We start from the raw sequence: 14,347 nt of genomic DNA, 5'->3' as shown, positions 1-14,347 counted from the left end.
GCTGTGCTAACCACTACACCAGGGAGGTGCTTCTAGCAGGACTCAAAGAAAAATCCAAGGACAGAAATGGAAAACTTTCAACAGCTGCATAGCCTACAAATTGGTCGATCAAAAGCAGCTTGAATCAGCTGACAATAATTCAACCTGATGCTACAAGCAAGAACACTGCAGACGAGACACAACAACGCCATGTACCTGGAACAAGATGAGACACAACAACCAACACTCAAAGGGAGTGAGAACCTCCTCTTCCTCCTGTAATGCAAGGTGGAGGCTGAAAGTAAGGACCTCAGTGGGTGAAAGAAGAAAACCTCAAATAAAAAGAAAATACATAAAAAACACTAGGAGGCCCAAGTTTTAGTGAGCAGTGAGATAAACCTGAAACAGATGGAAGGGACAGTAAACTAAAAAGAGTGTTAATGAGGCAGTCAATAAACTTTTCATTTGGAGAACTTTTTATCTGCCTTAAAAAATCATACTAATTCTAACTACATAAAATGCTTTGTTATCCAGTTCCCTTTAAGAATCCCCTCTGAGGGCATGGCTAAGGCAGTGTCTCCACTTCTTCCTGTCCATACACTCCCATTATATGAAAGTCAAAATGTGAAAAAGTTAGAAGACTCCATGTCAGTAAAATATTAACACAAAGGAGGAAATGGAAGATGAGATTTGAAAAAGGAAAGGACACAGACACAGAAGACTCACCTCATTGGCCACCTTTTCCATGCCAATTGCATGACAGACCGTTGCCAGTTCCTCCAGGGACAAGTACCCATCATGGCCCACCCCAAGCCGCTGCCAAGTGGCCCGAAGGTACTCCTGAGGGTGAGAATGCAACTTGGGGTTTAATGATGTGGCTCACTCTTAACTCCATTAATAAATAACTACACAACACTGACAAGCTAATTAATGTGGTTCACTACTATTCCCACCTTCAAAAAATACACAATGATATGGTCTGGTGTGGTTATCTTGTTCTCATTAACTAATTGCTCATACTAAGCATGACAAGGGGAGTCAAAGGAAAGAGAACAAACAAAGGTAAAGCTCCTTGAACTGCTCATACAATTCTCCTGCACCACTAATGGGCTTCAACCAAGCATCACAGCCCTTCAAGAAAACATTACTGGCACTAATGGCCACACAAAGATATTAAAAAAATAGAGAACAAAAACTATGACTAAATTATAAGCCAAAGGAGATAAACAATGGCAACGATCTGGGCCTGGCACCACATCAAAGCTATAAATGGAAAAGGAAACAGTAGTATAGGTAGAAAAAGTGAAGCTACACTTGTGATGACAGTCCACCAGAGCACTGACAGGGAATGCAGTGTTGCCACCCACCTCCTCATTGTCCCCGGAGTAGGCCAAGCTGCTGGGCTGGCTGTCCGGGGCGGGGCCGGGGCTGGGGCTGTTGCTTTTCCCCCGTGGACTCATGTTGCTGTCAGGGCCGTCCAGTAGCTGACAAGGTAAAGCAAATAAAGGTGAGGTCTGAAGCAGCAACCAAATGAATGTGTTACAACTAGAGAAGCTCTGCTATTATTCATTGTCATCATGTCCTAAGTTTTGATAATTTTATGTCTTCCAATATATATATATAAAAAAAGTAAAATGGTAGGTACCCAAAATATTCTGGTAAATCAGTGTCCTAATCATGATAGAACTGAGATGCCATGCTCCCATACCTGTGTTGCCCTGGGGGATGGGGTGGGCCGGGGTGATGTAGGGTCCTTGGACCCCTCCATGGTGCTGGCTGGGGCACTTAGGGCACCAAATGTCTAGCTGCTCATGTCCCAACCCAGCAATTTGTGCAGGGACTGCTGCTGTGGGGAAGATCAAGAGTGTTACTTTCTTGCTACATAACCAACTGCCTATCTCACCTGTAAGTGTTTTGAGGACGCACAGAAGGTAGAGTCAGTGCCGTCTGTGTTGAATAAAGGACATCCCTAGGACACGGCTGCCAGGTTAGATTACTGATACATCTAGTCTATCTTATTATCCTGATATGTGCTGGAAAGGACTGTGATGGATTTTTGCCTAGTAAGTTGTAAATAATATGGAAGCAGTGTCCGAGGAAGTTAATAACTGACACTGAAAAGGTTAGCTTCTATGAGGCTTCAGCAGTGGGTGGGTACACAGCATACCTCCAGCAGCAAGTCAAAATGAATAATTTTCCCCTGTTGGATTTAATTTACTAAGCAAACTCAGTTCTCAGAATATTCACCTTTGAGAATACTTTATCCCTGATTTAATATCTAACTTATTATGAAATAAATGAGGAAACTACAGTATGAGTAACAAATGTAAACTTTCAAGGACTAAAAAAATATTTGTCAAATTATCTAGATACGTACAACACCTTTTCCTACAGACCACAAACCACAGCCAACATTTTGCAATACATATCCAATATTGCAGCCAATTCAGGATGTGGAGCAGGCCATCACCAAACCCACACTGCATTCACCTAAACTAACAAAACCTCAAGTATCGCTGTGTGGATAATATTCCAGGGTGCTACTTTAGCGTGAGGTCTACTGCAGTATATGTAGTCTACCCCAGTATCTGTAGTCGGTGCTACACAATGACCTGACCGGTCTCCCAAGACCTCATCTGATGTATTGTTACCTGAGTGTTCCTGACATGAGTAATGACCTGACCACAGTCTAAGCTATGTAATGGGTTTCCTTGATGAACAGACTGCAAAGTCTGGCATCCCTTCGGAGACAGCGTACAAGCCAAAATTTCCAACCTGTCATACTTTCACTCTCTTGCATGACACTACCACATCGATGTGTGTGATCTTGTCAAAGCGACACCTGTAGAAATCTTTTAACAGCACTGCAGTTAACAGAATGAGTTATACCAGTGCTATCGGCATCAATGCAAGGAGGGTAGTGATGCGGGTGTTTATTGATTGTCCTTTTATACAGACCAGTCAGGAGCACTCAGGTGATAAGACAACATAAGCTGAGGCCTCTGGAGACAGGTCCAGGTCATCATCCTGCAATATAAGGTTCCTGTAGTTTAGGCAGACTGCACGCTGAATTGTGAATATGGCGGTAGACAGCACGCTAAAGTGTAAATGAACAGGTAGACCGCACGCTAAAGCGGCACCTATTCCAGTTTGTATATATTGTATATTATCATGATCATTGATTTGGTGATGTTCAATCATGAGCTAGGGAACAGGTGGTAATTCAATACCACAGTAGGATTAGAAGTGCAGTGAAGAGGGTTTCAATCGTCTGTTGAACCTTAGCTGACCTGCCAACACTTAATTTGGTGAGTTCAAAATTGCCAGTGCTCTCTATTTGATACCAGCCAGTGACGAAAGCACACCTTCAGACCTGTGTTCCAACTAAAGTTATTCTCTTATCTTGAGAAACATATTTTTAAAGAAAAATGCCAAGAGCAAACTGAAAATGCCTGGTCCAGTCCTGTAACCACAAAGCAGCCCTTGGAGCCCAACAGACGTCAGTGACGTTACCCCAACCAACACCTCTCCCTATGTTCCGGAACTCTAAACTAAGTGCATGAGTAGTATTGGCCAATTCTATTTGTCTTAGCCTGAGGTAGGAGATATGGAGCTCAGCAGGTAACTCACCTCTGATTTAAGTGACTTCCCTTCAATTTTCCCAGCCACTAAAATATAGGCATTTGAAGTGCCACCAAGGATAGTAGTCTACTGCCACTAAAATCATAGATAATTCTGGTAGTGATAACCTACCAATGTTTAATAGCTGCTCATATATCAGAAATGGTTATCAGTGTTGAATAACACATAAAAGCAATCAGAAGTAAGTGTCAACCACCACAGTGAGTTGGGTGTTATTCTGGATAAACAGCCCTGGTGTTACCTGCCACGCAGGATGAGGAGGAGAATTTTCTGTGAGTGCTGTCAAGAATGAGGACAACACCATGAACCAGGAAGTGACCCTTGGAAAAACAAAAGACCTCGTCAGGGGCTTCCTGCACTGGGCTTTCTAACAAACACCTAACCCTGAGGGCCAGACACCCACCCCAGGGGCACCACCAGGGCAGGGGGCGGGGGAGGGGGTGCCGCGCCCGATCACTCCCGCCTCACCTGGATTATTCGCGGCAGGAATGAGTCACGGCGCCGAGGGCTCAGACGGACACTATTGCCTCCCCACGCCGCCTGGCCGCCCCTCAGCCTCCCCACGCCCGAGGGGACGCCGGGGAGGGCTTAAAGCGGACAAGGCGAGTGTGGCCAGTCAAAAAACCCGTTACCTGGCTCACCTGTCACTCAGACCCGGGGGTGCTCGCAGGGGGGTTTGTAAAGGGGGGCGGCGCTCCCTCTCGTGTGGGTGGCCCTGTGGCAGCCTCCAGTGAAGGGCCAGGGCAGGGGAGGGCGTGAGCAGGGCAGGGGACGTAAATCAGAGCGCATCGACGCAACTCGCCCCGCCTCGCCTCACCACTGACAAGAGGCAGCTGTGTTGTGGTCGCGGGTTCCGTGCTTGTGGCGCCGCAAAACTAGCCCAAACCAGCCCAGCTTGCCTTTTTTTTGCAATAAATTTAGGAGAGGTGATAAGTTTTCGGGAGGTTTGAAGGTTAGCAAAGGACATATATGACAATTTATAAACTCTAGAGGGATATTTTGTGTTGTAGATACGGGTTTCGTTTCTATACGGCCCAGGAAATGTAGCCCAAACCAGCCCAAAGTACTTTTTTTGCTATCTAGTTCTAACAACCCTGGTAATCCTCAGTAAACAGTCATAATGAGCCTCAGTGAGCATTGTATATTATCCTTAAAATTCTACCGTAAACTCAAGAGGGATATTTTGTATTGTGGTTGCGGGTTCCGATTTCGCGCCGCCGGAAAATAGCCCAACCAGCCCAACTTGCCTATTTTTTGCAATTAATTTAGGATAGGTGATAGGTTTTCGGGAGGTTTGAAGGTTGGTAAAGGACATATATGACAATTTATAAACTCTAGAGGGATATTCTGTGTTGTGGCATACGGGTTTAAAAATAGGGCTTGGTTGTGGTCGCGGGTTCCGATTTCGCGGTGCTGCAGAACTAACCCAAACCAGCCCAACTTGCATTTTTATTCGCTTATTTAGTTCAGGAAATCATGGCAAGTATTGGGTCCGTATTTTTTAACCATATTATAACCTCAGTTTGCCCGTTTCAAAAGCCTCTTGGAGAAGTTGCTGGATTTCTGGATCTTGAATTAAAGGATCGAGAATTAAAGGATCCATGAAAAACCGGTTAATTATTATCTTATCTGTGGCCTTGAAGAATAGACGCAATGGGAGCTCGACACGTTTAAGAATATGGACGTTAGTAGCTAAGCATTCTGTATTGGCGTTAAAACTATGCGATTATTCTGTTGTGGTCGCGGGTTTCGTTCTCGCGGCGACGCAAAACTAGCCCAAACCAGCCCAATTAAATTTTTTGCTATCTATACAGTTCAAACAATCACGGTAAGCCTCAGCGAGCACTTTGTATTACCGTTAAAACTCTATGTGAATATTCTAAGCGCAGGTAGCAGTAGGTATGAGCAGCAGAGGCTGGGTGGTTGGTAGGCTTGACTTGCAGCAGCTTGGCGGATTAAGCGGAATGACATAATAACGCGGGGCGGGGCTGGCTGCGTACGGGAGGAAAGACGCGGGCTAACAACACCCCATGGACTTTTTCTTGGCCTTGTAATGGACTAGGCATAGGCGAGAGACACGTGTGTAGATGTGTGTAATGCAGGGCAAGCCTGTGAATACTGGGACTCCGCACCACGTTAAATAACAATGAGTGTCCTGGCTGACCTATTTTCTGCCTTGTACCAGTTCTGACGGTGGTGACGCGATGGTTACCTTGCCTTGCGTGGGCGATGAGGGGAGTGGATGCGTAATAGATGGATTAAGCAGGAGAGACGATGCAAATACAGTTCTGGTTGTATATAGTATATATGTTATATATAATACATATGTTATGTAATCACAGCCCTGATATGAACATGGAAGATATGAAAGGATGAGAGAATTAGATATACGTGAAAATCATAATTGAGTAGCTACATCAATCAGTACCGCACTACCTCCTCCACGTGCCGCCCTGAGCCGTGTCACCTTTCCGCCTTTGCAGCCCTCCAGCCGACACACATATCTGTCCCGCGCTCTGCCTGGGAACATCTGTGGCTGCGTGTTTTTAGTCCTCCCTCTGGAATGTGAGTGCTTCCGGCCATTACGAGCTAAAAACTGTGTGACACAGGCCGGAAGAGACAGAGGGAGGCAGGAAGTTTAAAGGGAGAGCGGGAGGAAGGGCACGTGCGACGGGCGGCTCCCAAAATAGTGTGGCGAGCAGCAGTGTGTTAGTGCCCGGCCGCAGTGCTCGCCCGTCAGCCGTCCACGCCCACACGCCCGCTGGTGCTTGCAGGCACGACGTGGCCGTGGACTGACGCCTTCTGTGCGGTGTTCTGCAGGTGGTGGCCGCGCCGAGGACGGCAGCAGTGAGGTGCCACAAGAAGTGTACAGCGTGCAGTGCCACGCCCCTACCTGCCCTGCCTGACTGGCCCTCCTTTGTGTTGTTTGTGTAGAGATGTGAGCTGTGACCCGTGCAGAGGCCAAGGTGTCCCCGGCAGGGGTCAGGCTGCCCGCAGGTCATGGCCGGTGAGGGGGAGTTAGAGGCCGGGGCGGGAGTGTTGGAGGAGCGCCTGCGAGGGCTGTTGGCCCACAACCCCGCCTGGCTGGGGCCCGAGGCAGCGCCGCCCTGGTGTGCTGACCTCAGCCTGAGTCATGAGGAGCTGCTGGAGCGCACCCGACAGTGGAGGGAGGAAGGAGGTGGCGTGACGGGCCCTGCGGCACCGCCCATGCGGGTGGTGCAGAGTGAGGAGCTTGGGCGACACTTGGTGGCGGCGCGGGACATAGCGGCGGGCGAGGTGCTGCTGGTGGAGCCGCCGCTGCTGCTGTCGCTGAGGGAGAGGTCGCCGCCCTCGTGCCTCACCTGCTTCAGGCGAGCCATCACCTACACCTGCCCTGCCTGCGGGTTTTTCCTGTGTGGGCCGGAGTGCGGCGCAGCGGCGCACGCCGAGGAGTGCGCCGTGCTGGGGAGGCTGGGCCTGGGACAGCCCGCGCCGCGCCCCGAGGAGGAGGTACGGTTGGCGGCGCTGCCCGAGGAGCAGCGGGCCCAGGCAAGGGAGCTGCTGCAACAGGCGGCCATGACCGCCGAGCAGCAGCGGCGGCTGGAGGTGCTGCGGCAGTATCGGCTGGTGCCGGCTGTGACGACACTGCTGGCCGTGCGGAGCAGCCCTGCCGTGGCGGGCCTGGTGACGGCGCTGCAGGGGCACGTGTCCCCCTCGTCGGCTCGCTACGCCGCCAACCAACGGCGGGTGGTGGAGGCGGCGGTGGGGCGCCTCGGGGTGACCAGTGACCCCGCCTCCGTGCACCGCGTGTGTGCCGTCTGGGACACCAACGGGTTCGAGGTGCCGCTGGCCTCGGGCTCGCGCGTGGTGGGTCTCTTCCCCGCCGCCTCGCTGCTCACCCACGACTGCCGCCCCAACACCCAGCAGTGGTTCACGGGCGAGGGCGTGGTGGTGGTGCGGGTCGTGGCGCGGGTGGCCGCGGGGGATGTGGTCACCACCAGCTACACGGACCCCCAGTGGGCCACGATCCTGCGCCAGGATCACCTGCGGCTCTCCAAGCAGTTCACGTGCACCTGTACACGATGCCGCGACCCCACCGAGCTGGGTACCTTCCTAGGCTCCCCGCGCTGCCCGGCCTGCGGCGCCGCCCTCCTGCCCACCGATCCCCTGGACCCTCACGCCCCTTGGAGCTGCAGCGGCCGAGCCTGCACCCACACCGCTTCTGCCGCTCAGGTGCCTGCCACACTTGTCCCGCCACCACCATTATCACGCGACGCTCTGTCCACCACCACCACCACCCCCAGTAGACACTATGTCCAGTTATTGTCCACGCTCCTCCCCACACACATACACAGTCAAAGATCACAATATATGATATAAACTTCGTGAAATACAAACAAAGCAACTAACAATACAAGATTTCAGAACACAGGGGATAAAACTCATCCACACTCATCCTTGCCCTCCCCAGGTGGCCGCGGTGGGGGCCAAGGTGGGCACCCAGCTGAAGGGCCTCACCCCCAACGACGTGGTCGGCCTCACCGCCCTCAGCAGGCAGCTCCAGGACACACTCGTCCCCACCCACCACGTCCTGATGCAGTTGCACGTCTCCACGCTCAAGACTCTCTTCTCCAGGGACCTGCGGGGTGAGTCCATAGAAGGGGAGGGGAAAGAGAGACAAGGGGAAGGATGCTGACAGGGACAATGCATGACGCTTTTAATTAAGGATATTTGTGTTGAAGAATTGATAATGTTGATAGGAATAATGATGACAGGGGGAATAGGGCGCGAGGGACTGAAAGGGGGAAAACGGGAAGGAATATTGACAGGGATAATGCGTAAGTCTGATAATGATGTGTGTGTCGAGATGATAGTAATGATGATATGGATAATAATGCTGAGAGTAATGCTGAAAGAGTTAATTATACTCACTAGCATGATAACGATGATAAAGTAATGTTGATATGAATGATAAAGGGAATACTAGCGTTGGCATGAATAATAGTAGTAGCAATATTAAAGGGTAGGAGGAAGGGAAGGATAAGGATGAAGAAGGGCCTGTTATCACACCTTCTAATAGTGCTGCTCGATCGTAACATCCCTTCAAGAATAAAACATAATTCCTTTCTCTGATAAAGCAACAAAACACCCCATAGACAGCTCCTCTCTTCCATCTTATCTGCGTTAGTGTCCATAGAGATAAATATGTTGATAAAAGTAAAGTAAAAAAAAAAAAAACCCGACATGAAAGTGAGGATATATATAAAAGTACTTAGGAAATGCATAGAAGAAAAAAAATGTGATCAGTCAGGTTTCCTTAGATAAATATAACGAAAGTATACGTGCTAAAGATTAAATAGAACGTTAAACTAGTGTGACAGAACAAGATAGAGTCAGAATATAATCAAAGTGAAAGACAGGCAGGAGAGAGACAGCACGAAAGACGAGAAAGGAAGAGGGAAAGAGATAGATAAAACGAAAGTGTAGTCACGAAGGTATAATTGGATAAAAAAAAAAAAAAATGAGAATAGATGCAATATGAACAGGGTAAGAATGAAAGAGAGGCAAAGACGAGTAGAAGAGGTATTGACGGAGAGAAATAAACTGAAACCATGAAGATAAAAAATAGATAAAAAAATGATGTTAGATGCAATATGAACAGGACCAGAGTGAAAGAGCGTAACAGGGAGGCAAGAACAAGTATAATGGAAGAAGGAAAGGTAGATAAATAAGAAGAAAAAGTAGACAAAGAAAAAAAAACAGTAAAAGAAAAAAATACGGAAATATACATAAAAAAAAAAAAAACCAGAACCGGATTGAAAGTCAGGTAGGAGAGATAGTGGAAGGAGGGGGAGAGAAAGAAAAAAAAAGACAAAATCGACATAATAGGTTAATAAATGGAAAAGGGAAAATGAAAAAAAAAAAATAAGCAAAGAGATATAGATACAATACTAATAGAACCAGATTGAAAGCCAGGTAGGAGAGATGATGGAAGAGGGAGAAGGAGAGAGAGAAAAGAAGGTAAAAAAACGAGAGAAAAGAAGGTAAAAAAACGAGAGAAAAGAAGGTAAAAAAACGAGAGAATAGAATATGAATGAAAAAGGAGAATGGGAAAACTTACTAGACATAAATAGATACAATGATAGATAGATAGATAGATAGACAGATAGGAGGGATGCTGAAAGAGAGAGAGGGGAGAGAAAAAAAGATGAAAAAGAAAGAATATACTAAAAATGGAAAGAAAAAAGAGGAAAGCTAACTAGAGAGGAATAAATACAATAATCAGAGAAATTAGAAAGAAGGACAGGAAGAAGGGATACTGAAAGAGAGAGAGGGGGAGAGAAAAGAAGATGGAAAAGAAAGAAAATACTAAAAATGGAAAGGAAAATGGGGAAGCTAAGTAGAGAGGCATAGATACAATGATAAGAGAATTTAGAGTGAAAGAAATGTGGGAGAGAGAGAGAGAGAGAGAGAGAGAGAGAGAGAGAGAGAGAGAGAGAGAGAGAGAGAGAGAGAGAGAGAGAGAGAGAGAGAGATTTAGAGAGAGAGAGAGAGAGTGGAGAGAGAGAGAGAGAGAGAGAGAGAGAAGAGAAAGGAGATAAAAAACAACAAGAAAACATCAAACGAAAGTACATAATCAAAGGGTTAAGAAAAAAAAACACTAAGAAAAACTAATTACACACACAAAAAAAAAACATCACAAGCCAAGAGAGACAAGTAGAGGAAAAATAACATCAAAAAAAGCTAGAGAGTATTGTTGAAAGGGTTAAGAAGAAACCGAAAACTAATTACAGAGTTAGATAAAAGGAGACATATAGACAGGTAGAATGACAGGTACTACAGGAAAGAGACAGAAACGAAGAGGAAGAAAAAAAAAACCCGAAAGTGCATGGTGAAAGGGTTAAGAAGAAACAGAAAACTAATTACAGTGCTAAATATAGACAGGTAAACAGGTAAGAAATACAGGTAGTACAGGTGGGAAGCAGAAACAGGGAGAGGAAGAAAATAAAAAACAACAACGAAAGTGAAAGGTGAAAGGGTTAAGAAGAAACAGAAAACTAATTACATTGTTAAATATAAAGAGACATGTAGACAGGTAGAAAGACAGGTAATAGTACAGGAAAGAGACAGAAACGGAGAGGAAGAAGGTTAAAAAAGGAAAGTGAATGGTGAAAGGGTTAAGAAGAAACAGAAAACTAATTACATTGTTAAATATATAAGGAGACAGACAGAGAGGTATAAAGACAGGTAGAGGTACAGAAGGAAGACAGAAACAGGGAGAGTAAAAAGATTAAAAAAAGAAAGTATACAATGAAAGGGTTAAGAAGGAAAAGAAAGTTAATGAGGCTGTTAGATAGGGGGAAACAGGTAGACAAGTAGGAAAACAAACAGTGCAGGAAGGACGCAGGGAGAGGAAAAGGAAGAATATTAAAAAGAAAAAAAAAAAACGAGTGTGTAGGGAAAGGGTTAAGAAGAAAGATAAAACTAATGAAACTGTTAGCTATAAAGAGACAAATAGACAGGTAGAAAAAGACAGGTAGGTCAAACGGAACGCAGAGAGAGGAGGAAGAGGAAGAAAAAAAATCCCTAAAAAAAACGAAAGTGTAGGTTCAAAGAGGTAAGAAAAAAACTGAAAACTAATTAAGGTGTTAGATAAGGCGTTAGACAGACAGATAGGCAGATAGCAACACAGGTAGAAGAGATAGAGGAAGATATAGAAACATGAACGAGAGAAGAGGAAGAGGAAAGAGAGATAGATTAAACGAAGGAGCAACCATGAACGCAAAAAATAATAGAAAGACACACGGTTGGATGCAACAAAAACAGGATAAGAGGAAGAGGAAGCGGTAAAAGGAGGAAGCGTGCATCAGAAAGAGAAAGAGAACCAATAAAAGAAAGCGGAAAGAGAGATAGACAAAACGAAAGGGCGATCATAAACGTAAGAATAAATAGTAAGACACACGTTTGGATGCAATAAGAACAGGATGAGAGGGAGAGGAAGCAGGAAGAGGAGGAATTGTGCATCAGAATGAGAAAGAGAGGAGAGAGAGAGAGAGAGAGAGAGAGAGAGAGAGAGAGAGAGAGAGAGAGAGAGAGAAACCCACTACTCGTCCGCCCTCAGAGCTGGGTGCCGAGGACCTTGCCACCCTCTCGGCCATCTCGTCCATCGTGAAGGGAGTCCTGCGGCGCCTCGAGCAGCCACTCACGCGCCTCTCAGGTAAGTGAAAGAGACGGGGCACGGGGGACAGAAGGACGGGGAGACGGGGGACGGGGGACACAAGGACGGGGAGAGACGAAGAATGGGGGGACATGAGGAAGAGGAAAGATAAGGGGAACATAAGAAGAGGGGAGGATAGGAGAAGGGAATGGGCAGATGAGATGAGAATAGGAAGAAAGGAATGGGAATGAGATAGAAGGGATGAGAGGGAAGGAAGGGGGAATTGGGACATGAGGAAAGGGAAAGGCGAGGAATGGGAAAGGGAGAGGAGAAAAGAGGAGAGGGAAAAAAAGGAAATGAGATAGGAGGGAGCATAGGGCGAAATAAGAAGGGGAAGAAGATGGAAGACAGGAAAGTACAGAGAAGGGAAAACGGGAGACAGGGAAAACTGGATAACAGACAGAATACAAGGGAATACAGAGAGAACAGGAGGGACTGCAAAAAAACAAGAGGACGGAAAACATGGGAAAGGAGAGAGATGGAGAACAATGAGGATGAAGAGGAGAAACGGGAGACAAAAAATAGACAGTAAAATAAAGTATGGGTAAAGAAAAGTAGACGGTAAAATAAAGTACGGGAAAGAGACGCGAGAGGGAGACATTAGTAGGGGAAGGGACAGAAGGGGAGAGTGATGGGGAGGGAGGATAGAGGGGGGAAGAGGTGGGGGGGTAGATAGGTGAGGAAAAAGTGGGGAAAGGAAAAAAAATAGTGGAAGATTAAAGAAATGAAGGGAGATAAAGAATAAGAATAAAGGAAAAGGGATTAGAGGAAAAGAATAAGAAAGAAGGGAAAGGAGGAGGGGGAAAAGGAAGCAAGGGAGAGAATAAGGAAACAATGGAATAACGTAGGAGGAAAGTGGAGAGAGAGAGAGAGAGAGAGAGAGAGAGAGAGAGAGAGAGAGAGAGAGAGAGAGAGAGTATTTGATATAAGCTCCCTAACTCACCAATAATCTACCTGACTGGCTGACTGACAGACTGACTGGCGGGTTCATTGATTGTCCGTATGACTAACTGAAAAATAAACGACCTCTGTGCTAACATGAATCTAAATGATAGATGTAGATGGAAGAGAAGCGAACTACTACTATTACAACAGCTACTACTACTACTACTACTACAACAGCTACTACTACTACTACTACTATCTCTCTCTCACTCTCACTCTCACTCTCACTCTCACTCTCACTCACACACACACACACACACACACACACACACACTCTCTCTCTCTCTCTCTCTCTCTCTCTCTTTTTTGGAGCACAAGTCTTAGGTAACAATCCTCCCTGTTTCAATGCTTACACCGGACACTGAACAGACAAACTACGTGACAGACAGACAAACAGACAGACAGACATATGTAACTATCCCATTCTTCAGCTTCATGGAATAATATAACGCTAAGAATGCTTTATATCCCTTTGTGAGTAAAAATAGCAACATATTTAGGAGGTAATATAATGCAGGGAATGATTTATACCCCGTACTGTTTAGAATAACACACAAAACGATCTCGCTAACGCTTCTTATAGCAGTAGTAGTAGTAGTAGTAGTAGTGGTAGTAGTAGTAGATATAACAACAACATATATCCGTCCCTCAGTCAGGATGGGCCGCGAGGAGGTGCGTCTGGTCCTGGAGAACGTGCGTCGCGGGGTGTTGACAGGGCAGGAGGCGAAGGACAGACTTGAGGTGGGTACTGTCCTCCCTCCCCTCTCTACTCTCTTTCCCTAATTTCTTTTCCTTTTATCATTTCTTTCCTCTTTTCTCTGTACTCTGACCCTCTTTTCCTCCTCCTTGCTCCCTCCCATTCCTTTCCTCTTCCCTCTCTCTGTACTTTGTCCCCCATCTTTACCTCCTCCTCCCTCCCTTCCTCTTTCCTTCTTTCTGTACTCTTTGTCCCTATTTTTTTCCTCCTCCTCTAAACCTCATCTCCCTTCCTCCCTTCCATTCCCTTTCTCTGTACTTTTTGTCCCTCTTTTTCCTTCCCTTTGCCTCTTCCTCCCTCCCTCCCATTCCCCTTTTTGTACTCTTTGACCTTCTTCTACTGCTCTTTACATCCCCCCTTCTCTCTCTCTCTCTCTCTCTCTCTCTCTCTCTCTCTCTCTCTCTCTCTCTCTCTCTCTCTCTCTCTCTCTCTCTCTCTCTCTCTCTCTCTCTCTCTCTCTCTCTCTCTTTGATCTCACAATTTAATCAGATTTAGTGGAGGAGAACGAAGGTACGGAGGCCGGAATAGCTGGGGATGTGAATTTGTTAATGTACTTTATGACTGTTTCTTTTTTTTTTTTTGTCTGTCTGTGTCTATGTGAGAGAGAGAGAGAGAGAGAGGGGAGTTGGCCTGTCTGCCTGTCTCTATCTGTTTTTGTTTCCTCGTTTTTTCTTTCCTTCCTTTTTTTACTTCGTTTCTTTTTCTTTTCTGTCTGTGTCTGTCTGTCTCTCTATCTTGCTTTCCTTTTCTGCTTTCTCTCACTCTTTTAATCCATTTTTCAAGTTTTTTTCTTTCTGTTTCTGTCTGTGTTAGTATGTCTGTGTCTG

At 46.3% G+C, this 14,347-nt stretch overlaps 2 protein-coding genes across 12 annotated transcripts in view; one reads left to right on the top strand and one right to left on the bottom strand.

Moving 5' to 3' along the window:
• The window catches only part of LOC127005609 (ninein-like protein), a 175,462-nt gene that overhangs the window by 61,542 nt on the left and 99,573 nt on the right, over positions 1-14,347 (bottom strand). For 5 of the 11 annotated variants that reach the window (XM_050874566.1, XM_050874573.1, XM_050874575.1 and 2 more), the window contains exons 1-4: positions 4,263-4,472; positions 1,688-1,825; positions 1,347-1,463; positions 706-819 (exon numbers count right to left, since the gene is read on the bottom strand). In XM_050874566.1, coding sequence (XP_050730523.1) covers positions 706-819; positions 1,347-1,463; positions 1,688-1,747 — 291 coding nt within the window. In that variant the 5' untranslated portion in view covers positions 1,748-1,825; positions 4,263-4,472. Of the gene's footprint in view, positions 1-705; positions 820-1,346; positions 1,464-1,687; positions 1,826-2,868; positions 2,890-2,937; positions 3,007-4,089; positions 4,213-4,262; positions 4,473-8,118; positions 8,240-14,347 lie in introns of those variants that run through there. The other 6 variants (XM_050874569.1, XM_050874568.1, XM_050874571.1 and 3 more) reach the window with 6 other exon arrangements.
• The window catches only part of LOC127005611 (SET domain-containing protein SmydA-8-like), a 10,638-nt gene continuing 1,654 nt past the window's right edge, over positions 5,364-14,347 (top strand). Inside the window, exons 1-4 of the mRNA XM_050874577.1 lie at positions 5,364-7,833; positions 8,072-8,246; positions 11,723-11,818; positions 13,416-13,504. Of these exons, the coding sequence (XP_050730534.1) occupies positions 6,622-7,833; positions 8,072-8,246; positions 11,723-11,818; positions 13,416-13,504 (1,572 nt within the window). The 5' untranslated portion in view covers positions 5,364-6,621. The remainder of the gene's footprint in view (positions 7,834-8,071; positions 8,247-11,722; positions 11,819-13,415; positions 13,505-14,347) is intronic.

Source organism: Eriocheir sinensis, chromosome 30, assembly GCF_024679095.1.
Source record: "Eriocheir sinensis breed Jianghai 21 chromosome 30, ASM2467909v1, whole genome shotgun sequence".
Taxonomy (NCBI): Eukaryota; Metazoa; Arthropoda; class Malacostraca; order Decapoda; family Varunidae; genus Eriocheir; species Eriocheir sinensis.
Note: the sequence above shows the minus strand (reverse complement) of the source record. Positions and strands in the feature narration are given on the sequence as shown.